The sequence below is a fragment of the Pleurodeles waltl genome, chromosome 4_2, assembly GCF_031143425.1.
Source record: "Pleurodeles waltl isolate 20211129_DDA chromosome 4_2, aPleWal1.hap1.20221129, whole genome shotgun sequence".
Classification (NCBI taxonomy): domain Eukaryota; kingdom Metazoa; phylum Chordata; class Amphibia; order Caudata; family Salamandridae; genus Pleurodeles; species Pleurodeles waltl.
This window is the reverse complement of record NC_090443.1, coordinates 115,947,638-115,974,860: the sequence shown is the minus strand read 5'-3', so window position 1 is coordinate 115,974,860 and position 27,223 is coordinate 115,947,638. Positions and strand designations below refer to the sequence as shown.

At 45.1% G+C, this 27,223-nt stretch overlaps 1 protein-coding gene across 3 annotated transcripts in view; it reads right to left on the bottom strand.

The window, feature by feature from the left end:
• Nucleotides 1-27,223, bottom strand: part of BIN2 (bridging integrator 2) — a 233,763-nt gene that overhangs the window by 101,527 nt on the left and 105,013 nt on the right. For 2 of the 3 annotated variants that reach the window (XM_069230892.1, XM_069230894.1), the window contains 3 exons: nt 25,527-25,581; nt 5,310-5,404; nt 1,813-1,908 (listed from right to left, as the gene is read on the bottom strand). In XM_069230892.1, coding sequence (XP_069086993.1) covers nt 1,813-1,908; nt 5,310-5,404; nt 25,527-25,581 — 246 coding nt within the window. The remainder of the gene's footprint in view (nt 1-1,812; nt 1,909-5,309; nt 5,405-25,526; nt 25,582-27,223) is intronic. The other variant, XM_069230893.1, reaches the window with a different exon arrangement.

The following is a 27,223-nucleotide window of genomic DNA, read 5'->3' as shown; positions in this document are numbered from 1 at the left end:
GAGCAGTGTGACAAGGAATCAATAGTGAGAACACATAGACACTAACAAGGCATTCAATAGGGTTGAATTGTCTTTCTTATGGAAGATTTGAAGAACTTTGTGACTTATGTGTATAAGTGCAAATCAGGACTCATCAAATTTAGAGATAATGGTAAAGAAAATAGCCTCTGGCAGCTTAGCATTGAGGAATGAAAGAGCCAAAGCTTGGATGTCTATGGCTTATTTTCAAAGAAAATAGGATTCTCTTTGGAGATGTTCCTTGTACATTAACTTTTTAGTGGATATCTTCTCATGGATTTACTCTTGACTAAGTTTAAGGGTTTAGAGTGGTGCTGTATGATGTCGGGCTTTAGAAAGCCATGTGTAGTGCAGGATAAGACTAAATATTTGTTTGTCTGAATTGTGAGACTTGCTGGAATGCTACTTACTATTCTACTGCTTTGAAAGGAACTAAAAACAGATTTACCAAGGCGGATTGACCTCCTATAGGAAGACGGTGTTGGTTAATGTTTTTGTTCTTCACAGTGCGTGGTTTCATTTGAAATATTCCCTCAGCAGTGTAGAACATATTTTTCCAAGACATGAAAAGGGTGTTACTATTAATAGTTCTAGGAAAAGAGATTATGGTGTGCCTTGAAAACTTTACAGACTACGTTATGTTAGGGGCAGTACTTCTCAATATATGGTGTACTTGACACCCACGAGGTGGCAGCTATTGCCGTATAATGAAACTGCAGCGGCAACGAAGGGGAACTCTGACTGCTGGCAGTTTTCACCTTCATCGTAAGTGGGAAGACATGGCCGTATTTGAAAATGAACTAGGTTTTTACCCCTCACAACATTAGAACTGTTTAACAAAAGTGTGTTTTTTAGGTACTGGCAGGTCTCCATGAGACCTTCCAGCACATATATCGGATTCCAATGCATAATTCCTAATGGTCAGCGGAGTTTCAGGTAGGATTTGGCAAATAGACAGGAAAACAATCTGCACAACCATTTGTATTCCTATGGGGTAAAGATACCATCTGTCTATCCACACTTTAAATAATGAGGGCTTATGCCTTCTGCTACCAAAAGGATTCCATGATTTCCAAACATATTATGCGATTGCTCCACTGATTGCCCTTGTTGATTCCCTGAAGTCTACATCCAAATGATCCTGTGCTAGAATAGAATATTGCTGGATCACTTTGCATGGTGGAGTATTTATAATGCCTCTAGAAGCATGCATTATCCTAAAGGTTATGGCTATGCCAGTTCTTTGAAACACAGTGGAAATAATGACACCAAGTGTAGAGGAAGCAGATGGTTTTAAATATTTTCAGGTGAAAGGGCATACAGTGAAAGAAAGTAGTGGGAAATATTAGTGGACGCCATTTTAATCTCCAATAAAGTTTGTAGTGGGAAAGAACTAGTCTCTAAACCACATCAGAGCCACCGTCTGTGTGGGCACATTGAAAGAGAAGAGCTTACCTCCTCTTCATCAAGTACTATTGAAGATATGAATTGAGAGTGGATGGTAGCCATCAGAGATTATTTATATTGGTATTTAAGCCGAAAGTGTGGTGATGTGTAATTGCCTTAAACAAAGGAGCCCATCTTTGTCCCTCGAGGGCTGGATCAATAGCAGATTTTCAGGATATTCACAAGAAACAATTTTACATGAAATTAATCTAAATAGACATCAGTTACACAGTCTGTGGTTAATCTGAAAATACTATGTGGATCATACCATAATGTACAAACTATAATCACAATAGCATAAAATGAATGAGGCAAACTGATGTAAAATTTGAATCACAGGCGCATTACCTTCATTTCAGGAAACAGGGCAACGTAATTCTCCATGACGCGCACTGCTTGGTCAGAAAGCTTCTGCTCATAATCAGCCCAAAGAAGGTCATTGTTCTGCAAAGGAAATGCACATCTATTGGAATCCCGCCAGTTAACTACTTTTTGTGGACAGTTCAGAAGGAAACATGGTTGTTACATACTTTTTAGCTTACATTTATTTTGTTTTTTTATAAAACTGCATAAGGCCACTGGAGGACTGTGCAATTGATGGTCAAGCTTTGTTCTGGGATTCACAGTGATTATGTATATCCACTGTGGGTTTGGCAGGTGATGAGCCTAGACTCAGGCATCTGATTGGCTTGGTGTTCAAAAACGTTGGCAATTAAAATGTGCCTGGATGATTAAAGATGGGTTAGAGCCTATGACATGAATGTGTTGATTAATCCTCCCCTACCCCACCCCCCCACCATACCTCCCCAAAACTATATGAAAGCAATTTATAGTCTTAGATGTGCAGCAAAAGCACTGCAATGTTTTATTGTGGTTGTGCAAACTGGGCTCTGATCTGGTGCCTGTGCCTTGTCATGCACAAAGGCCATCTTTTGGCCACGGAGAGCCAAAAGTACATGCTTAATGCATTTATAATGTAAGTTCCTCTTCTCACGGACCTTACCATAAAATGTGCGTCTTTGGACAGAGATAGATGTGGATGTTATTTTTTTCGGGTGTCTCCCCATGCAAAATTTGTATCCTTTTCAGGAGGATTCAGTGTAATTGTTATATTTTGTTAATTTTTTTATAGCCCTGTATACCATCTGAATTATCCCTGTTTGTGCAAACTGCATCCTTTGAAAAGGTTTGGGATCATTTGGTCAATTTTCTGACAGATTTTGGCCACTGTCACAATGACCTCATTTGAGGGTCACAAGGGGTCGCAACTCCGACTCCTGGCTTGTCCCTTGCTAGCCCTGACACTGCTCTTGTGACCCCCGGTGTAAGAGGTCTCAAAGGAAGCACGTGCTCCAAAGGATTTAGACTTTCACTGAGCAGAAAAAAAATATATATAAACTCGCTTCATTTCTTTCTCGTTGAAGTAAAAAAGTCAAAGACATCAGCAGTTGCTCCCAGCGTCTGCTGGCTGTGGGGCAGGAAACAGTTGAAACTTGTTACTGTTTCAATTTGTGAGTCAGCAATATGCCCTTCAAGGCTTTGCAAGGCTTCAAACTCCCCTAAGCACTGTGCATGTTTGTCCTGCAGACCCTACAGGGATTTTGATGTTTTTCTCCATTCTTCTTTAGTAGAAAAAGTAGGAATTAGAAGGACGTTTATCTTCTGTGGGCTTCCTTGGTTTTCCAGCCAGTTCTGCTGGAACCTAGCTGCCATTGTTTGGCAATTTGATCCAAAAGTTTAAGAATGCATCTTTATGCTATATGGCTGACTAAATTATGTGGCAAGTGAAGGCAAATTAGACATCATAATGTATTCGCATTCTGTGATAGGGTTGTCAACTTTGTAATCTTAATTTAAATTAAGCAATATTTCATTGTATTTGCAATTATATAGTGCTTTGTATACGTGATTTGGCGCCAAAGCACATAGTGGATGGATAGTATGCTACACAGTGTGGGAGCACTAAATTAAAACAGTGGTCACTTGCCATGTGACTTACATGGAAAGTTGTGCTTGTGATCCCTGGGTGTGACCAGAGTAGTGCTCTCTCTGTGGTGTATGAATTTCAGTCTTAAAGGTGTGGTGATGTCACTTCCTGTGATGTCACAGAGTCAAAGGTCACATGATGCCATTTCCGCCACCCCTGACATTTTTGTGAACCCATGCCCGTGCACTGTCACTATTCGGGAGCTGGCTATAATGCCTGAGGTTATGGTTTTGGGCTTTTTGCTTATCCAGGTAATACTGCTGCATCTATTAATAAATATTATTTTAAATTATCATAAATAATTTATTCAGTCGAAAATGTAATATAAACTGCTCATAAAAACTTGAAAAAGTGACAAAAATTAAGAATACCTTTAAAAATAAAATCATAATCAATTCCTAAGCGCCTCTCGAATGGAATTACTGGCCTGTACCAATGTATGTATTAACAAGAAAACATATAAATATCGCCTTTAGCAGAACATCATTTTAAAAAGAAAGCTTGTCTGCAAGATCTTTGACCAAGCTCAAGTAAAATAAGTTTAAGAAATGTTCTTCTTTGAACTGGGAAAAATGTACAAAACGGAAAATAAGTATATGATTGTAATGACACATTGTCAGAATGACAATTTGCGGCGTTGACCTTTGAGGCTCTTATTTTTGGCAAACTAAACTGAGCAGACAAAACCTCTACTCCAACACAACTCATGACACTTCTATTAAATGAAGGAAAAACACAGAGAAAATAGTGTTCAATGAAAGTGCTGCTTTTTAAATGCGATATCAAGCTTCAGGTGAGGGTTTTTCAAATCCAGACGCATCTCGCTCGAGTCTCACCATAGAGTAAAATGGATAATGGAAATGTGCTTCATCAGTAGGTAATGAGATAACTAGCAGTTCATTATACTCTACCTCCAAGAGAACAAATGTTTTTTTACATAGTACTAGCAGGGAATAAGATAAACCTTATTCAATTTAACAGTGAATTTTAAAATTAATCTAGAAGAGAGGTGCAAAAGGATTTGTCCAAACCACCAGCCAGGGGTGCCCATTTCACCTTATACTCAATGAACCTTTCTGCAGGCTTCTAATGGAAAACAAACACTAGAGATTGTATTTGAAGACCCAATAAATATCTATAAAAACGTATTTTCCACGACCAAGAGTTAGCATAGCCCCAGATAGTGGCACCATAGGTGTAAGAAGAGACACCAAAAGGAGAAGTGCCCTCCCCTTTTTGACTATACCTAATAGTTGTCTGAAGGTGTTCATCAGTTTGTTGTAACAAAATCACCAAGTCAAGGACAACTCCCATGTCCTTGAGATAAGCCATAGAATGGATTTGTCCACCCCATCAATAGCAGAGGGCGGACCCATAAAAGGTAAATGAACAGCCCTTTTTTCAGGAAGGCATGCATAGCACAGATCAGGTGATAGAAGGGGGTGGGAGCACAATGCCTCACATCCAAGCACTCAATTTGCCCCAGTGCAGACTGGGAAATGCAGAGCATAATAACACTTACTTTAGTAGTAGCCCTTGATTTTTCATCCTTGTTGATGCAGCTTGTGCTGTGAGTCTCTAGACAAGTGTTTCTGGATTGATTCCTTCATCAATAGAGAGCAACAAGACCAGATAATTGCCAAGGCACTGTTCCCCAGTGGTGAAGCCCTACTGAAAACCCAACTGGACATTGGATACAATATTATATTTCCATGCCCATGCACAGAGTCCACCCAATATAGTTCTTCACAACAACCTGGCTGATGAATTAAGAACAGAAATGGGCCCATAACAAGACAGGTCACTACATTTAACCCTAAAAGGAATAATTGCATATGATTCTGAAACATTTCCATACCTCCACAATTGATTTCAGGTCTGTGTGTCCATCCCACAATGGATTGTAAATTTCTTGTAGCGTCTCTGCGAGTCTTTTTGAGCTTTCGTGCATTACTGAAAGAGAAGGCATGATATTAATGCATCACATTGTCTGCCTGCTTCTTATTTTCTACCACTGCCTCTCTTAGTGTTTCATATTCTTGCCTTGATTAAATAATGTTGATCAGTATTGGTGTGGTCCATGTCAGATTTTCAGGGTACCTTTGGGCTATGTAAATGATTCCATTAACTGTATGGCTTTTAGCTGGTGATGTTCCTTTTTATGCTTTGCACAACACCTGCATTATAATGTGCACTTCACATTAAAGGTGCCCATAGTTAATGCAAGGTCTCAGTTTAAATAATTCATTTTAACATGAAACTGCCCTTTACTTTCTTTCTATCGCTTCAGGAGCCAAGCTGTAACTGCCAACTTTGAATTAAATGTATTCTCTTGTCTAAAGAGTCTGTGTGAATTTTTTTATCTCTATGCATTTCATGGAGTGCTGAATAATAAACTGCTGCACCTGGCTGAGGGAACATTGACTGCAATGTATCATTGTATTAAGAGATATCTCTTTACAGTCATGCAGCAGAGACATCCATTGTGTGATGGCTGGGAAGAGGGCCGAAACCAAGATAGCAGGAAAGCACATAGCACAGCAAGGAGGAGGTGGGACAAAAGCGTAACAAAGCATGCGAAGGCGAGGTGAGAGCTGGGGTGGCGCGAGCAGGTGAGGGCATTCATTAGGCTGAACTGGGTCAAAACGTGGGTGCTTAGCCAAGCGGGGTAATTGGGGTTGCTTTCCTGGTCCTCCCCTGGTGGTGGTTACCTCCACGGGGGCCACCTCCTGCTGCCACAGTTACTAACAACTGCTGCCCCCCACCCAACCGAGAGCCCTCCCATCCACCCTCCCTCCCTCATTCCTTTGCTGTCCGCTGGCTGACCGCTAGCTGGCTGGAGGCCGGCTCCTGCCCCAGAGAGCAAACAGTCATTGGGAGGCAGAAGGCTCCAGGGCTCTAGGTATCTGTGGGCACCTGGCAGAGTGCAGAGGTGGCCTGCATTAGGCTGGTAGGGCTTGTGCCTACCATGGTGCCTGCCCTCAAGCCTCTACGTCTCTCTTCAGCAGAAGAGAATAAAACTGAAATCAGCAGGAGACAGTAAAGAAGAAACACACAAACAAATAAACAGGAGAAACAAGGGAAACAAAACAAAGAGAAATCAAATAAATGGAAATCAATGTGCTCGCATTGGCGGGTAGCAGTGAGCAGACATAGGAGGAAGAGAGCTTGGCCACCCTCACACCACGTGCGTTCTCTGCCAGCTACCCGTCAGTGATGAATTACTGTGAGACATGTGACTAGTGTGCCGGTGCCTCTCCCCTAGCCACCATTGGAGCCCGAGACAGGTCCTTGCATGGTGGCTTGCAAGCAAGGCATTGAGAGAGGTAAGGCAGCGCCACAACCTACAACCCTACAACCTTACAACCTCGCTACTGAGTGCCAGTAAGATTACACAGATGGTAACTACTCTGCAACCTGGGAAAATGCCAAAGAGGAAGATATATCCTCAGAAGAAAGTTAATAACGTCACAGTGGACTCCTTACCTCCATCGTTAGTGGCAGATATGGAGTCGGAGTTTGAGTCACAGGCATATAACACCACATTGTGCATAGTACCCATCAAGGAGTGCGGCCCTAGCCCTAATAGTATTCCCCCAACTAAGGAGAGGGCAAGGATCAGTAGGCTCTGACACAGAGGGCCCCAATGGTCTGTTTGATGAACGACTGTCTCCTATAATAAAGCCCACGGGTCCATCAAGCATCGAGCCCGAGGGGAGTTCGGCACAAAAATTACACAAGGCCTGATTAATGAATATTTTCTGAAAAAAAAACACAAGGGACCCCAAACAACAAACTTGTAGGGCCCCTGGCTGGCCAACGAGCATTCCAAGGGTACTACAACACCAGTTAGTGAGCAGCTGGGTGGGCTAACAGAGTCCCACAGACTAAACTCTCCCTCAAGGTCTCTAGGGGATCATCAGAGCCGAGGGGAGGACTTCCCTGCTGATTCATTACCTACATTACCTGGCCCTCAGGAAATAACCCAGGCAGTAGCAGTTTTAAAAGGATGCATCTTTTCGGGACAAGCAGGTCTTAGGCAATCAGACACCAGAGCCAGCTCCCCCACCAAACGAACTGCAGGCACGTGCACTGACAGTGATGGCTCTAGTTCACAATAGCATGACAGACCCCAGCTTCTCACCGCCGACACCAGAAAATGAGCATGCAAATGAACAGGTAGGGGACTGTCTCACCCAAGCCTGCGCACACTCATCTAAAACAAAGTCCAGGAGGGAAATTATATCAGACCAAGAACTAGGAAACCTCTCGGATCACTTCCTTGCATCACTGGAAGCCCAACTTGAGGCATCCAGGGCACATACTCCTGCACTTCGGACTGACCACAGCCTCAGATCTACTAGCCCAACATACCTAAATGAGTGTGCTTCCCCTCAAAACAGGTCCACCAGCCTCCTGCGAGCCTCCCTCGCCTTCATCAGTATCAAGCAAGACAAAATAGGAAGTGCTCTACTATGGCAAGCTCAAACAATGGCGCTTCAGATTGGTTTAATCCAATCGATTGCTTCAACCTTAGTGGACCTGGATCTCAGTCTAAGGCTCTCATTATGACATTGGCGGTCATTTCCGAAGAACGCCGTGGTGACGGCCGCCAACAGACTGCTGCGGAGGTGGTAATCCGCCCGGCAGATAATGATACACAAACACAAAACCGACAGAAACCAGCCACAACCACAATTCTGCCAGACCCAATGAAGGTGAAAAACTGTCAGACCCACCACCCTCCCCACTACGCCAGCAATACACTGTCCTCCAAATTATGACCCACGATTTACCACAGTGGACATTCAACGACGGTCTGCCTTTGGCGGTGCACATCGCTGCGGAGGAATTGGGCACCCAACAGCACTAGAAGCCAACATTGGCCCCAATAAAAAACCCACACCTGACACATACACACACACCCTACACACCCACCAACAGCACTATAACCCCCCCCCCCAAATAACCCACAATCCTTTGCAAACATGAAAAGACTCTACACCTTGCTAGGCCAAACCCTTTGAGAACTGCTCACACACACCACATCTACCTATACACCCGTCAAGCATCAAACACCACACACCTTACCTCAACACCAAACACCCTCTGCACAACACACACTACACAATACCATTGTCCCTGCAAAAGCACCCCTTGTTTCACTGATGAGGAGTTGCGGGTGATGGTGGAAGAAATCGTCAGGGTAGAGCCACAGCTGTTTGGTGCACAGGTCCAGCAGATCTCCATTGCCAGGAAGATGGAGCTATAGCGGATTATCGTGGCCAGGGTGAACTCCGTGGAACAATGTCCACGCAGAAGGGATGATATTCGAAAGAGGTGGAACAACCTACGAGGGAAGGTGTGTTACATTGCATCAAGGCACCAGGTCACCATTATGAGGACTGGTGGTGGACCCCCACCTCCTTCCCCACGGTTGACAGCATGGGAGGAGCAAGTCTTGGCAATCCTGCATTTTGAGGGACTCACTGGAGGGCTGGACACTGGACATGCCATGCAGGTATCGGTGGAGGTAGGTTAGTAATCCATCACTATCCATCACCATTACTAAACTACCTCCACCGATACCTGCATGGCATGTCACCCCCTCACCCTGACTCCCTACACCCCACTCCATCCCATACAGTAAACCACCCTCAAATGTGTACCCCTGCATGCCCTACCCACTGTAAGCACACCCCTCCCAGCTCTGCATGCACACACAACAGCAATGCATGGCCAGCATGGAGAACTACCAATCCCACAATCCATCACCATACAATAACCAAAGGTGGGAGGACAACACCAAAACCGTAGGGAAAGCCAGAAATGCAGAATATGTGACAGACAAATACCTTAACAAATCACTTACATCTTCACAGGTACCCCAGCCAATGTCAGCGGCGAGCAGGTGCCACGGCAACCCACTCCTCCACCAGAAGATGCCCTCAGTGATGACAGGAACTCTGGATGTCCCGAGCTGGATGAACTGCCTGGCCCATCTGGGACCAATGGTTAGTCGGCTTCCACATCCCACACCCAGTCCATCACAGGGCCCCCCCTCTGACTCCAACACCACAGCAGCCAGCCAATATCCCCAAACCTCTGCCCACCTATACCCGAGTCGATACCACACAGGCAAGACGATGAAGGTCCTGGTGTAAGTGGGAGTGGGCACCCCGTTCAGGGGACAGAGGCACAGGGGGCCAGAGACAGTGGGAGGTCAGCTGTGCACCAGGGGGAGGCCAGCCCCAGGGAACCGACTGCCCAGGAGGCACTCACACTTGTCCTGGGGGCATACCAAAAATCCCAGGACAGGATGGGCCAGGTGATCACCATCATGCAGGAGGTACACCACCATGAGGTCATGCAGCAGTTGCAGTGCCTAAATGCCAACATAGCCTCCATTGTAGGGGTGCTGGGTGACATGGCCAACACCATGGGAGAGAACAGAGCACACCAGCGGCCCATTTCAACTAGCCAGTCCACTCAGCAGCCATCAACATCTGCTGTAGCTAGTGGACAGGAGGACCTGCAACACCACCCACAGGCCAACAGCACCCCTCCCCCTGCAGAAGGTGAACCTCCCCGCAAACGTTCCCTTTGACCCAGACGGACACCAGAAACTGTTGCCAAGACCAAGACCACCGCCAGGAAATTAGCCCCTCCAGAATGTCCCCTTTGTGTGCCACTGAGTCAGCTTGTTCACTTTGGACTGCCATTGCTCCTTTTCCTATGGCCCCATGGACACTGGACCTGTGCTACAAACCAACTGTGCCACTACACTGAAGTTTTTGTCTACCATCACCCCACCCTATTTCACTATGCCTTCATTATTGTTACTTCAATAAACACCCTTGAACACAACTGGAGTATTTGTGCTAAATCATACAGAAATGTGCAATGTATTGAACTGTATTATTCTGTGCAAATGTCCTGTAATGTGTGAATCCATCCAACAAATGTGTTTAAGCAGTCTGTAGTCAACACATCAGTACACAGATGTGACCACACCAACATCTGCAAAAAGGGAAGGCATAAGTGACAGTCAAATGAAATGTAAAGGTAGTTATTTGCACAACACAGCTGGCACATAGCACTTAACTGAAATGAAGATATGAACAGAATTACAGTCTTACCTGAGTGTCATTGGAAATACCGCTGTATGATATGTGCCCTGGTGTCCATATCCTCCTCCTCATCATCACTGTCCTCTGCTGCCACAGGTGCATTGTCTCCCCCCTCCTCCTGCAGCTTAGGGCACATGGTGTCTGAGGGCCAAATTGTGCAGCATGCAGCAAGGTACCACTGTCTGGTAGACCTTCTTAGGGGCGTAGCATAGGGATCCACCTGTTAAATGGAGGCCCTGGAACCCGGATTTCAGTAGAACAAATGTGCGTTCAACAACCCTCCTAGTAGAGCCATGTGCTTCATTGTACAAATTTTCTGCCCCTGTTCTCGGATTCCTTACTGGGGTGAACAGCCAGGACAGATTTGGGTATCCGGAGTCACCTGGAAGTAGTGAAGGACACACATTACTCATCTACAATGGCATGGAGTACAACTCCAGAGAGCTTTCCTTGGATCTTTAGATTTATTTACCTTTATTAAGCATTGATTTTATAGATTTTGATCTTGGGCACTTTATTGGTGTTTTTTCTTAATTAAGTCACTTGAGTTGGTCTGGTTGCAAATCTGACATGATTCGAGCCTTCCCCCTATGCAAAGAATTGTAATGAATAATTTTGATGTTTCTTTGATAGGCAGATTACAAGATGTACGTATGCCAATTATACTGAATCATAAAGTCCTGATGAAGGTGTATTTATATTTTCTTCACTCACCGAAACGCGCGTCGGCTTGTAAATTGGCATGTCTTGAACATTGGCATGAAGTGTTTGAAATTGGCAAATTTGAAGCCCTGACCAGGATTGGCTACCATCAGGCCTGCAACACGAGAATTTGAATCAGGAAATTATAACTTAGAATTGGCTGTTATTATGTTGAATTTTATACAATCCAAACTACAACGCATAATTGTAGCATCAAAGCAGTAACTTTATTGTGCTGTTTAAATATCCTCTCATGTATGAGGCGGTTGTAAATTTGTATGTATACTATTTTGAGATTTTGTTAGTTCTGTGTTATTTGTTTATTTTTGCGTATTTACTGGCATGTTATTTATGTTTTCATGTATGTTTCATTTAGGTTAGGGGGTTGTATTATATTTTTTGAGTTGATTCTATGTTTATTATATTATGTGCGAACTGAATGTTTAATTAGCTATAATAAATATCTAAATTGAAATATATTGTATGTTGTATATTTGAATTTAAGATTTCCATTCCTATGTTTGCTATGTTAATGGAGAGTAAACTACGTTATACTCATAGTACAACTCCAGAGAGCATACACTGACATACACTGTGTGAAGACCTATGACCCACACTCTGTGCCTCTGTAGTCATGCCATCAGCTGTGGGATGCTGCTATTCCTCAATACATAGGCATCATGCACAGATCCAGGAAACTTGGCAGTGACGTGGGAGATGTATTGATCAACAAGGCACACCATCTGGACATTTAGAGAGTGGTAACTCTTCCTATTCCTGTAGACCTGCTCATTTGCCCTGGGAGGCACCAAGGCAATATGCATCCCGTCAATGGCCCCATGGCGTAGAATCCAGCCTTCATAGTGGGTAAATCTTCGCTCTGGGGAAATGAGATGTAGCTGCTCATGTGTATGAGCAAGGCAGCCAAAACCCTTCCAAGCACAATCAAAAACATTGGCTGTGACATTCCTGCAGCCAAGCCCACTGTCACCTAGGATAAACCACTTGCCAGGAAGTGGAGCACTGACAGTACCTGTACTACAGGGGGTATTGCTGTAGTGCTACGGATAGCAGAAATCAGATCTGGCTCCAATTGTTGACACGACTCAGTAATTGTGGCCCTGTCCAGACGATAGGAGAGTATGATGTCCTGGTCCTCCAGAGTAGCCAAGTCCACTAGGGGTCTGTACACAGGTGCTTGCCTCCTCCTCCGCAGTGGTAGGTATCTAAGTAAACCAAACATGAGAAGTGTGTGACTACAGAAAGTATGGACACACAATATCACAGCACACAGAGCATGTATGTATGTAGAAGTCTGGAATTGTCTTGGTGTGTACAATCCATACCTATGACGCACATACGTTTGTCCAACATAAGTACCAGCATACGGAAATGACAACCGCATGTCCTGTATGCAGGGACGGGTGGAAGTGACCTCACTCCGCTGGCGTTTGGCATCATGGCGGAAGGCAGGATGCACCGCCTTGCAATTCCTCATTGGCTAACATGGAGCTCTATGGAGTACAAGAACCAATGATGATCAATACGGGCGGTGACGGTGGTCACTGCCGCAGACGTGACTGGCCATTTTCTCTGTAGCACTTCACTTGATTCCTGACTCTCTACGGTTCAACATCTCCATTGCGTGTGCTGCTGTGTCCTGTGTCTGGAACCTGCGATGGCCTGTGCTACAGGGGAAGGGGCCCCAGCCTTCACATCCGAGGAGTTGGAGAAGCTTGTGGATGGGGACCTACCCCTGTATGGGCAGTTGTATTGGCCTCCAGACCAACAGGTGAGTACATCATGGGTACGCTGGATGCAACATGGCTGCATGAAGATGCATTTGTGTGCTGGCAGTGTGTCATTTAGGGGGCGTGTTTGGCTGCATGAAACGTGTATGCAGAGGTACGGGTCATGTGTGTACTTAATGTGGGATCTATGCAGTATGTAAGCCATTTCAGTTACAGAATGGAGTGTTGAGTTCATGGTGTCCTTCTGTCTGTTTCTCCTCTGCAGGTCAGCGCCCATCAGAAGAAAGGGTTGTGCCATGCCAGTGTGAAGGACGTGCAGACCCTGGGGGTCCATAGCTGGCAGAGAACCCACTGCAGGAAATGGTGGGAGGACCTGAGATCCTGGGCCCAGAAAACTGCGGAGGCCCAGCTGGGGATTTTTCCCCAATGAGGGAAGGGTGCCTGATGGACCCTCACCTCCCCCAAATGGCCTGCATACTGGTGGTGGCAAATCCTGAGTTGGATGGGGAGCTTGAGGGCAGCGCAACAGCCACAAGGGGTGAGTACAGACTGTGTGGTATGTTGTTTTTGTTGCCTGCCATGGGGTTTGGGTGCAAGGTTCTAGTCAGTGGATTCCCCAATATGCTGGTTTAGCTTTTCTTGTGTGGTCCTGCTTAGCAATGTAGGGAGGTATGTATATTTGGTATTGGTAAGTAGCTAGCATACCATGGCAGACATGGCTTAGTGAGTTCCAGTAGGTGTGCAGATGGTAGTGTTTGGGTTCTTTACTGCTGTTGTACCCAGGTATTAGTTTGGCACTGTGGTCCATACTGCACAGTGCTAGTCCCAGTGAGTGACTGTGATGTGTATGCCATATGTGCTGTTGTTGCTGTGATTGACCCTGTGCTCCCTTTCTTTCTCCCCCACCCTCTCTATTTTTCTCATCCTGTCCTTGTTTGCATTACCCTCATCTGGCGAAGGAGCAGAGGCACCCACGAGTGGGGGAGCTGCAGCCCATGGGACCTAGGAGGCAGAGTCCACCGACACAGAGGGGACCAGTGGGTTGGAGGGCGAGGGGAGCACCACGGAGGAACTGCATCATCAGTTCCACATCCTGCAGACCAGCACCCCATACACCACATGCTCAATCACCACCACCACCACCATCACAACCGCATGCAGAACACCCACCTCACTTGCAGATACCACAACATGCATACACACTTCCTGTTTGTCCTCTCCCTCCCTGTCTGCCCCCGCAACTAACACATAAATGCTCCCACTCAGACACTCAACAGCCATCCACCTCACACACGCACACTGTCCATGCACCTGCACTCAAGTCCAGCTCACCTACTCCTCCTACAACCACTCCCTCTACCTCCAATCCCAAACCTCCTCCCACAACCCGCCCCATTAGTCCTGAGAAACTTTTTCTTTCCCACCTTGACCTCTTCTCTCCCCCCCCAGCCCCCGTCCTGCCCGTAAGAGAAAGATCCTTCTCCCCCAGCCCAGTACCTCCAGCTTCCAGTCCTCTCATGCCCCTCCCCCTGCAGCAAAATCTAGCAGTAAGGGACACAAGACTAAAACTCCGCCCCGCTCCAAGCCCACTCCTCCGCACCCGAAACAAAAGGGTAAGGACCCCCCTCCCTAACCCAAGTCCAAGGACCCCCCTCCCAAAAACCTCCCCCTGGCCCCCCGACCCCTGAGGTGCCTGCCTACCATCATCATGATGCCCCTGCCCAGTGTAGTGACATGGGCTGCCAAGAGTCAAGTTGGGCCTTGGATGTTGCACTGTGCCTCTTCATTGACAATGGACTTATTAATATATGTATATATATATATATATATATATATATATATATATATATATAAAATTTAAATTGAGATCACTGTTTCCACATAATTAGAGTGGTTGGACCAGAGGTATGTGTCCTGGCATTCTTTGCTCCTGGGTTATGTTGATGTTGATTAACTCAACAGATGGTTCTCAGTGTGTGGTATGTGTGTATGGTGTGTGTTGTGCATGTGGGTGTGTCACTATCCCCTCCCTCCCTTGTGTGCTAGGCGGCTGTACTCACCGTCGTCGTCTTCATCGGCGTGCCTGCTCCTGGATTGCCATCATGTGGTACAGCACCAGCGGGACTTCCAGTTCAGGTTCCATGGCAGCCGCGGACTCCTCTATGTCCCTGGAGGTGAGTGTCTCTTTTTATATGATGTGTTTCCGCCAGGCTTTTGGTGGCGGTGGTCCTGCCCCAGAAATCCTGGGGGTTAGGGTGGGCGGGTCGTTATCTTCCGCCAGCCTGAGGATGGCTACCGCCGTGGTTAGATAACGGACCGCACTGGCTGTTCGGGTGGTACATTGGCTGTCTATGGGAGTGATCACCGCTATGATAATAATTTGGCAGTTTTCACTGCCAACCTGGCGACGGCACTACTGCCATTTCCGGCATGGCGGTCATCTGACCGCCAATGTCATAATAAGGGCCTAAGTCATCTACATATTTGTTTGGGGCGAACCGAGATCAATCACTCTTATGCATGCTCTCCACTGATCAACAAACTAAGTACTCTGCCCGAGATATTATGGACATTTATTGAGAGGGTCAAGGCCTCATCTCTGAATCTGAGTAATGAACCAATCAACATGGTTCTGGACAGTGCTCAGACAATAAACACAATGGCCATCAACATCAGATATCCCCCTGTGCCTAGATCTGTAGCCCAATCAGGGACTGAATGGAGGGCTGAGCAGGGGCCTCAGACAGTTTCAACCCAGCTTATATATACTCCTCGGACAAGTAGGGTCCCTCTCCCCTCTGGTCAGATGAAATTGAGTACACACATCCACACACCAGGCCCAACAGTCCCATCTGGTATGCCAAATTTATCTAAACTCTCAAGAAGGGCAAAGAAGAGGCTGAGAAAACATACAAAAAACAGTGACTCGCCTCAGGGAGATCTATAACCACAGGGTCGTGACTGCCTTCCAACTGAACAGTGGGGACGGTTCCCCAAAGCTCTTCCCCATATTTAGCCTAGCCACTAAAGCAAGCAAGGGGAAAATGGAAACTACAATGTCATCTCCACCTGTCAATGGACCTGAAACCGAGCTAGAACCCCCCGTCCAAGGGACAATGGGACTCAGGGAAAATGCAAGTCCAGTTGCCATCACCAATGACCCAGGGAATCTAAAAAAGGGCAATTGCGCCATAACCTGTCCCCATTCAGGACTCAATGGCCAATAGTACCCTGGAAAGCCTAATAGTGGCGCTTGCAACCTGTGCTGAGCTACCAACTGCCCAGAAACTGCCCCAAGGAGGCTCCAGCATATTAAATACTCATAAAGCACCTCCAGATAGTACACAGGTATGATCAGGAACAATGGAAGACACCAAATGTATTGCTGCTTTACTGGTCATTATGACAGCTGTCGCAGACAGGACCAGTGGGGCTTCGCAAGTTGAGCCACCCACCCAAGGGCACAAGGGGACCTCATCTACATCAGCCCTAAGGGAACAAAGGACACAAAGGGCCGATATGGACACCAATACATCTCCTCCTCATGGCAACCTAATCCATGACACACACCAAATCAAAGGTATCCCCGCTTTGAAAAGTGGCAGCCACAATGATTACTGGCAAGAATAATGTACATCAGGCTCCACAGCCCTAGGAACTGCAAGAGAAGAGTCAAGTCCCTATCTGGAACAGTACCACCCAATGGAATGGTATCAAACCTATTGTGGAACAGCTCCTTTCTCTAGTGATATAGATAAAGAACCTCAGGGTGGACCAACCAAAGATCAGTGATTTAGCGGGGAACTACCAGTCACAACCTCCGTCAAACCAACTACCCAGCATGAGGAAGCTTAATGATCCAGTATGCAGGTCTCCTCAGGATCATGTAAGCCATTCCTTGCACAAATCAGAACAACTGCAATGACAGTTAGAATCACACAACAAGACAAAGAGATCCTCCCCAAGCTGAGGTATCCAACAGGCTCAAACTGGTATTCAAGCCGCATTACACCCCAAATGGGGCCTCTGACACATTCAACACAGGAAACATCCACGCCTGTTCCAATGTATTCCAGCACTGGACTCAATAACCTCTGATGAAATTACCTCTGTAAAGTTCGCAAAGATCGCACGTAAAAGCACCATGGATGCCACCAGAACCACATTGCAAAGCGTGGATCTCACTGACGCCATCCTGAACGAATCAAAGACCTTTGATGACTGGGGGACTGAACTCTTAAAGCCACAGCCATCCAAATACCCCCCTGTACTACTCCTGTACGCAGCGTCAAGGCCACCAAGATCACTTTTAAAAAGGGGATGGGGTTCTACTCATGACTGGCTGCCTAGTACCTCAAAAGCCTCAAATTCCTTGGAAATAATAGTCGCTTACCACCAAAGAATGGTAACTTGCGTATCAAGCAGTCATGAAAGCGAAACTCGGAGCCTGCTGAATTTGTCTCACGGGAACTCGCGAGACGCATTCTTAGCCACTATCACGCAGCACAAAAGCAGCCTGGGAATCCTTCGGCGGAGTCCAAGCTCACAATAACCCTGTGGAATGTGTCAGGTCTGAAGACTGTGCTGAATAGCAAAGTGGCAGTTTCCTTTTTGCACCGATCCGACATTATCTCTTTACTGGAAACGTGGGCACTCACTTCACCAGTTCTTTGCAGCTTTAATGAACTTTTTAAACCTGCAAACCAGCCTGGCCTATTTGGTCGACCGTCGGGAGGCCATTCAGTCTTCATTAAACAAGATGGCAAGATCAAAGCCACATCCCTTGCACACAACTCCCAGGCCCTGCAAGTGGCAACAACCTCAGGGCTAACAATCGGTCACTGAAAGATTCCTCTGCTTCTGATCAATTGTTATCATAACATGCAGAAAATCATGAAATTACACACAACAGAGGACCTTTGTGACAGTTTGGAAGTGATCCTTTTGGAAGACACCTGACACGAAGTCCTCCTGAGAGGTGATCTCAATATGAAGGACTTGGGAACCAATGGGACAGTCGCCTGTAACTCCAAGGTACAGGACAAAATAAATAACCTATTGAGCACGTACAAGCTAGTCTCAGCAGAACAAGTATCCAAGGCCACTGCAGCCGAATTATTGCTTCCCCGGACTTTCAGGGGAATCGCGACAATAGATTACATGTTTCTGTCTGGAACTTTAGCAAAACACCTTACGAATTTCGAGATACACAACTGGAGCGAAAGTGATCACAACCCCCTGATGCTGTATGGGAGGACTTGCAGTAGCGAAATATCGGACAGTGGGATCCTCTATGCACACAGAAGTATCAAAGTTAACCAGGATGCTGAAATGGAGGACGACAGATACTACACCTGTGACCAAATGGCTCCTCAAGGTCACAGCGCACCCCAAAAGAAATCTGAACGAACTACATGCCGAGTGGGGCAGCCTCTTATTATAGCTTATGGACACCCTACAAGCATCTGGGGCCCATCCTCCCACAAAGATAGCAGCAAAGGAACAGAATACACAGTCGCACAACACCACCATTGTAAACTCACAAAGCATCCTCGAAGGGCTTGGCACAATCACAAATTCCATGGCACAATAAAAACAGCAATGCATCGCAGCCAAAAGCGTAAGGTATATGAAAAGGCCATAGAAGATACTAAATGGTTAATGTCCATTGAATGGTCAATGAAATGCTTCAGGAAAGAGGTCTAACCCACTTCTGGAAATATGTCCATAAACTAAAATCACCATACTGTACTAGAAAACACGGAGTTCCAGAAGGAGACTGGGTAACACATGTAGCCGCACTATATTCAAGCCATCCGATGGCTCCAGCACCTAGAAAATGTGGAAAGGGCCATCTTGCTGACACAGAATCAGTCAGATATTACAAATCTGCTTCAGGTGTGCAAACTCATCAAGGCAATGAAAAACTATGGGGTGCCAGGACCAAATGGGTTCCCCGCAAGCATAATCAAATGTGCAATTGATGATTTGACTAAGCTGCTTACCCCTCTTTACAATCAAGCATTTTCCACAGCCCAAATTCCTGAGGCTTGGAGGGGCTCGATTCTGTGCCCAATCTTCAAGAAAGAAGATCCAACAAAGCCATCCAACTACTGACTAATAGCCCTTTGGACTCAGAGGCATAAGCCTATGCACGATTATTACACAAGGAGCTAGAAGTCTGGGTGCAGGGCAACAACATACTTCCATTTTGTCAAACAGGCTTCTGTGCAGTGGCATCAACCATCGAGAATATTACATTGTTAGCTGTGTTGAGTAAGCAAGCAGCGCAAAGCAAACAGCCTCCTCTCTTCTGCTGTCTTATCAATCACAGTGCCTCTTTTGATAAAGTTGACTGACCAGCACTAAGGAGGAAACTAAGTACGTAGGGAATTTCCCCCATCCTCCTACGGGCAATAGTCTCTCTCTACTTGCACACCTGAGTCCGCGTCAAAACTGGGCCCCTTACGGTTACCTCCAGAATCAGCACCCAGGGTGGACTGAAAAAGGGCTGCGTTCTTGCCCCACTGCTCTTCAACCGATACACGGCAGATATGGGAGAGCCTTAGCAAACAGCAGTCTGGTGCCCCCAAGACTCGGACACATGACTCAGCATATATTGCAATATGCTAACGACACTGTTATAATGGACCATACGAAAACGTGTCTGCAGCGTGCATTAGACAGCCTCCACTCTTACAACGAAACAAACTTTCTCAAGATCAACCAAGATAAGACCAAGATTATAGTAAATGGGCTTTATAAGAAAAATATATTTTCAACATGGAGCATAGGGGCGGATTCCATCAACACAACACAGAAATACAACTTCTTGAGGGTTTAGTTTTCTGAAACATTGAAACATACAGCACATAAGACTTCTTTTTTTTATTAAAAAAGCAGCAGCAATAACGTATAGGCTCGCTGTACTGAACAAAAAACTTAAAAGTTCTTCTGCAGCTCCAATTCTGAAAATTATAAAGACTTGTTTCTTATGGGCACTTCACTATGGGCACCAGATGTTCCCTGTGGACTGCACAATTGCTATGGACCATCTGCAGACTCTAGGATGCAAGAAAGTGTTCCAACTAGCCAGATATCTGCTTAGATCCAGATCTTGCTTGAAGTTTGGTCTGCCAAGCCAACGGCTAGTCAGTGTGTCGTACATTCTAAATACTACATTTGCATACAAAGAGCACCTGCAAACTCCCTGAAAGCCTGTTTGAAGGACACGTTTGAGAGGCCTGGGAACCCTTGGTAGTAGCAGGTGCAGAAGGCAATTGCATCCCTCCAAATCAAGCTGCGGCATTTGTATTCGACTCCGTTGATCTTCCATCATGGAAAAAGACCATCAACAAACAGGTGCGGCTTGTATCATTTCAGCAAAACATCGCTTCTCTGCGCACTTCAGACATCTTATGCCCACTGAACCCTTCTTACCTGGTAGGCAGACCTCAGCCATACCTTTTTAGCGGCAATCAATCCACATACATGTGAGTATATTATGTTCCTGCACCTGCTACCTATACCTGTGGCAGATTTTAACCTGGCCTGATGTCAATCTGGAAAGAGGGGTGCTTGCAGGATGTCCGATTATTGGAAGGGATTTTGGCTCCACTTATTGTGCTGCTGCCCAGTCCTCCTTGCCACAAGGAGGCTCTTGTTGAAACCAGTTTCTTGTAGAAGGGGGCCCACACCTGCCAGGAGGCCTCCTCGATATGTTTTGCACAAACAGATATAAGATCCCTGGCTAGATGCGCCAAATATGCTTATGAACTTAGAGTTCTTCTCAGCCTGCAACTCACAGGAAATAATTCAATCAAATACACTGAAAAACTCATCACAGACTATCTGATTTGCACATAGATTTTTTCAGAATGTTTAGCCCGCACGGCACAGTAGCCCAAAGTTCTCCAGAGCTAAGGGCAGCATTGCGCTCTTTTAGGTTTAGCACACAAACCCATGCACTTAATGTCTACAGTTGAGAATTTCACCAATAAACCAAATATTCACACTTAGATCCAACAGGGCTGGAGGTGTTTCGCACACAGATTTGGCTCAGTTCTAGAACCTGTCTTCTCCAGGTCAACACTGGCCTTGGGAGATGTTGAACAAAAACTGTTTCCAACAATGCATGCTGGTGAACAGTGAATAAGAAATATGGTGCTCCCCTTCTGGTCTTGTGCTGATGCCCAAAACCTCTGCAATGAAAAGACTCTTTTTGCATGGTCAACCTGCACATTTCTGGACTGGTGTTGCTGGTTTATCAACACTGAAATGCAATGGGTCCTGTTGCCCAGGCCCCAGTGCATAGACTCTGATCCCTCAAAATGTATGTGTAATTGGATTATCACTGACTGATATATTTAACTTACCTATAACTGCCTAAAATATAGTACAATTTATGGCACAAAGTGAACCCATAGGGTAAAAGGTTAATTGTCACTAACGGACTGCAGCAATTAATTGTGCCAACACAGCATACCCAGGATGAAAACATGGCTGTAGGTCTGCCACGGCAGCTTAGTAGGGCAGCTTTTAAACTGCCAACACCACACAGCAAAACAAACACTTTGCCAAGTTCAAACCTTCCTTTTCAATATTTATAAGTCACCCATATGGAAGGCCTTAATACCTGCTAAATATAAAAAAGAAGGTTATGTTCCTTTATGTTTCACAAGTCCTGATAGTAAAAACCAAGCATTGCCATTTTCACTGTAACAAGGCTGGTAGTCCCATTGAATAACAGGGTGTTTGCTAAGTGGTAACTTCCATTTTTGTCAAGGTAGACGGGCTGGCATCTCCTTCAGAGAGGGGAACATGTTACAGAACCAGTTGTCCAGGAGGAATTGCTGAGTATACTGGACACACCCATGGGGTCTGCCCCTAGCCCTTGCCCAGGGAAGAAGAGTTCTGATTTCTTGGGTTTGGGCAGAGAGATGCACTGATTGATTTTTTTTAGTAACAATCTTCCAAGAAGTGATGTAAGAGTGAGTGGGTAGGGTTTATGTGGAACTTTTACACTCATTGGTTAGGGAGTCCTCCCTGCCACAAACTCAAAATAGGCATAAAAGTGACACTCCTGACTCCTGACTACCAGCCTCAGAACTCTACTGGACTCTGAAACAACAGAAGAAAGGCTGCACCTGCTGAACCCGTGGAGCTTAGAAAGAAAAGCTTCACTAAGAAACACGGCACCTGATAAACCAAGACAGGACTTCAAAAAGAAAATATTGCTTCTGCAGTTGAAACCATGGAGAGGGGCGCCAAGGGTTGGCCCTGTTCTCACTTGTGCCAGGGCTCAGTGGGTGGACTTGTTTGCTAGCCTTCTGTTAAGCTTCAGGTACACAGAAGCTGACCCTGCACAGTGCCCAGCTGACAAGTTGCTACTGGGCTTTCTATGGACTTCGCTTGTGCAGCCTGTGAGGTCAAGTCCTTGCCCCCAGGAGGTGCCCCCCTGCTCATGGCCCCTTGGCTGGTGCTAGACTGTACTCTCAGTTTTTGGCAAAGCATCAGAGGTTCATAAACTACTGCTACTTTGACAGTTCATAGGTAGCCTCAGACTTCCATCGAGAACCAAGGCTTTCACTGGACCACTGGACTCTGGATGTCTGCCGACTTAGAAACCAATGCCGAACTAAAGCTGGAGAGGACTCTGCAGATGAACTCATCAATGAGAAAAAGAACCAGAAAAGTTTTTTAAATGGTAAAAGTTTGACCGGGGCCAACCTAGTCTCTGCATCCAACCTGCGATCCATTGCGGTCAGGCTGAAACTTTTTCTTTGGCCCAGACCCTCTTGTTTGCGGCTCATACACTACTGCTACAAGTAAGAAACTGTGATTTATAAAACTTGTTGGAGTTAATTGCAATGACGTATGCAATCATTTAAAAAAACAATGGGAATATTTAATAAAAGTGGTGCTGCACACAGTTCAGCGCCACTTTTCTTGCACCCCTTAACACCCCCGTAACACCACCATCTGTGTGCCATATTTAAAATACGGCGCACCATGGTGGTAGTTAGAAGACTAGCCTCATAATTTTTTACTCTAGTCCCGAGCTTTGCAGGATTAGCGTAAAAAATGATGATGCTAATCCTGCAAAGCCCATTAAGGCCCATTGTAGTCAATTGTGTGCCTCATTTTAACGCCCGCTCTGAACAGGCGTTACAAATGCCAATAGAAATGACTCAAAGAAATCTCTTTGATTTCTTTGTGCCATTTTTTCGCCCCCCTAATGGGGACGTCACCTTTGCATACATTATGCCTGGCGCATGCATAATGCAGAGCAAAGTGTTATAGTGTGGTACAATGCATGCATTGTGCCACTCTGTAAATATGGCACGGGGATTTTGGCCTCGTTGGGCCACATTAGTGTAAAAAAAAATGATGCTAATGTGGTACAAGGAGGCGCTAGGGGCTCTTAAATATCCCCCTAACTCTGGCTGCCTTCATCAGATTTTTGTCGTTTTGGTTTCGATTTAAAGATAAACACATATATTCTTTTTTTATAATTTGGAGTGGAGTATTTGTTGTGTCATGTTTCTTACTTATTAACTGTTTGTGTACTGATAAATGCTTAAACATTTTCCTCTTTAAGTTATGCATTAATTGTTAATTTACGAAAAATAATGTCTTAAATAAATATTTAAAATATCATTTGTTTTAGAATGAAAGTTACTGTAAATATTCTCCATTTCGGTCGATTTCAGTACTCTCTGATTCTTATTCTATTTTTCCTTTGCAGCACACGTGCCGCCCCCTAGCTGGTCCATCTGATCGAGCTCATAAGAGATTTTGGTGAGTCATTGTGCCTGCTGTACAAATATGTGACTACTCTGAAGATCTGAGACTTGAATCTGGCTTGGGTACATCTGCCATCAATAAAATAAGTGCAAAAAAGCTTGAAAATTGTAGGGTTTTTGATCAGTACCTATGGACATTTTGCGCTGTGTCTAGTATTTGTGACTGTCTACCCTCTGAGACCAGCTATCTCGAGTTTAAAATATATTTTTATGATTCCCTCTTCATTGTGCTACCAGCACAGGGGCTATTGTTTTTTTTAAAGTAGGGCAGATACCGCCAGCACCCACTGTCCAGGGGTACTCATTTAATTCAGGCACATTTTGTACATACCCAAAAAATGTCATTTGTCAGGGGAATAGGGAATAGAAGAGGTTGGGTATGAATATAGGTTAAGGGGTATTCTGCTTGTTTATAGACGATTTAAGGAAAGATGATAGCAAAGTTACAAATTAGGTGAGTTGAAAATTTTGTTAATTAAATGTGATGTTGTAACATCTGTAAAAGCTGTTTCCGGCATGTATAGTCTTTTCTTTATAAAAAATATTTTTATTGGTTTTCCAGTATGGTAAACAAACAGTATTAACACACAGCAGGAAAGGATGGTTATGACAAGTAATGCTTTGAAGCGTGAAACCAGTACAGAAGCAAAATGGTGGATGTAGTGGCACCACCAACCCCCTCGACATCTCATTCACTGACTGTGATAGAAGCATCTTTCCCTCTCCTCCTCACTTCAGGCCTCGCCAAGGAGACCACATCCTTTCCCATTTTTGGGACATCCCCTACTTAAGTAAATTGTATTTTCCGCCAGCATACACCAGTCCAGATCCTGTTGCCAGTCATGTAGGGCTGGCAACTCAGCCGCCACCCATTTTCTTACTATTTTTCTTTTAGCAATCCTGAAACCAAGGGAGAGCCATAGCTTATTATATCTAGGTGGCAGATTGTTTCCCCAGACATTTAAGATACAACAGTTGGGCGATTCTGATTTGGGGTATCCCACCACTTTCTCCATTGTGTCTGATGGATGCCCAATACGATTGTACATGTGGGCAGCCCCAGATCAAGTGGAAGAATGTCCCTTCCTCCCCACAGCCCCTCAAACAGACTGCAGTTGGCACACATAACTGTATGTGAACAGTAGGAACAATGCAGTACGCAGAGCTGAACCAGCCATCAGCAAGTTTTGATGGGGATGTCTCTGGTTGCTCCCAGGACCTTATCCCATTCGTCCTTTTCGAATTCCCCAACCGCCGACTCCTATTTGGCGCTAAGGGCCCCCATGGTGTCAGGAGTGTTGTTTATCAACTTTCTGTATATCAGAGAAACAGCCTTATGACAGTTGTTATGTTAAAATACAGTCTTCTAGTAGGGAGTATTCTGCAATCCTCATGCCCTTTGGTACCTGTGAGGCGAGGGGGCGTGTGTCTGTTGGAACTATCTTTAGTGTTGTGTCTAACCCAATTGGTACTGCTCTGTGAGTTCTGTCATTGTCTGAGGTGACTCCCCCCGCCAAACATCTCCTAACCTGGTGATACCAATCAGTAACCATTTCTCAAATCCCTGTAGTCTGCCCACCTCAGACGGTAGATGGCTCGCCCACACTGGCTTGTATCATCTTAATCACACATCTGTATCTACACCCTGTGGAAAAATTAGTTAGCAAGATATGATCAATACGCTCACTTTTTGATGCATTCAGGATGGCTTTCAGGTCCTTGTAAAGTTTATAGCCTTCGTTCTGAAAAAGAATAAAGAACTGATTTACAGAATTCCTTCTGAAAATAAATCTGAGTCACCACTCCCTGGATGTGCAATCACAATCATTTGAAGCATCGGGGACAAAACACTATTTCTCGGTTGAATTACATTTTACAAACACATTTCTAATATAGCTATTTCTCTGCTTTGCAGTTTTGAGGTCTAGCTTACACAGTGTGTGTGCTGTGTTGCAAGAGTTTTATTTACAATTCAGTGGGATTACAACCCGCCCACAACATACCATTAGTTGTTTTTGTTGTCACTATCGTTTGCAGTCATTTGATTGCTTATGTCCTGCAGGCTTCCTTTCCTTTATTGTGTTACCTCCCCTGGGAGCATGGACCAAGTACATTTGTTCTGCCTTGTCTTTTTGCAAGACACTATTTTTAAGTGTTTTAGTACTACTTCTGGACATAGGGTACTTCTGGACATGCAATATGCTTTCCTACTTTTAATACAGGTATACAGCTTCTTATTTATTTTGTTGTCACCCAATCTGCCATCTTTAATGGCCCTTCAGTTACTTACACCCACAATTTAGTTACATACACCAACAACTGTACTTTTGTATGTCACTCTACTCTATGCCACTCCAATCCACTCCCAGCCACTCTACACCACTCCACTCTTTGCTTCTTTATACTGCAACTCCACTCTACTCCACTCTACGTGACTCTACTCTACACCACTCTACTCTACTTTAAACCACTCTTGTCCACTCTATGCGACACAACTCTACTTCACTCTACTCAGCTCCACTCTACTCTATGCCGCTCCACTTCCCTGTACTCCGCTCTACTCCAATCTATGCCGCTCCACTCCAGTCTACGCCACTCCACTCTACTCTATGCCATTCCATTCTACTCTATGCCACTCTATTATATGCACACTCTTCCTGTATTGTGGCTGGCCTGGATAAACTGGTTGCTGGTGTGTGGCACTCTGCATTAGGTGCTTGGAGCGAGTGTGAGTGAGTGCGTGTTAAGCTAACCTGCCTGATATCCATGGCACCGCGTAACCGTGCGGAGCACGAGTGGGAGGGAAAGTATTATTTCTCTCACATGTACATACTGCTAACGTTGTTTTAACACAGTTGGCCCTAGTACTGCTAGTGATTTTTCTAAATCTGATTTTTGCCCAGATTTACATGATGTTCATGTTGTGTTAATTAATGTGTGTTAAATAAAACCTAATTTACATACACCTTGTGTGAAGCCTCTTGTGTGACGCTTAGTGTATTTGTTGTGTGGTAGTGCTGTGCCAATGCTTTACACATTGCCCCTGTGATAAATCAATTGTTACACCTCTATTCATTCACTCTTTTAGTTCTTGTGGTGAAAATCATTGAATAGCTACTAAAGCTCTTCCTCGTTTAATTTACGTCCCCCTTCTGAAAAGACTTGACGAAGGGAAAATGAACGTAAAGAAATTAAACTAACTGAAGTAAAAAGTTTACTTTCATCGTAGATGATGCATTTTGTTCATGATGGAGGTAAATAGTAAGTGAGATCCAGAGAGTTGATCCGGAATGCTTTTGCCCAGGCAGAAGTAGCAAATATATTATTGTAAATCATAAAGATAAAGGGTTTTTAGAGAGTAAAAGTGATGTTGCAGTAAAATGT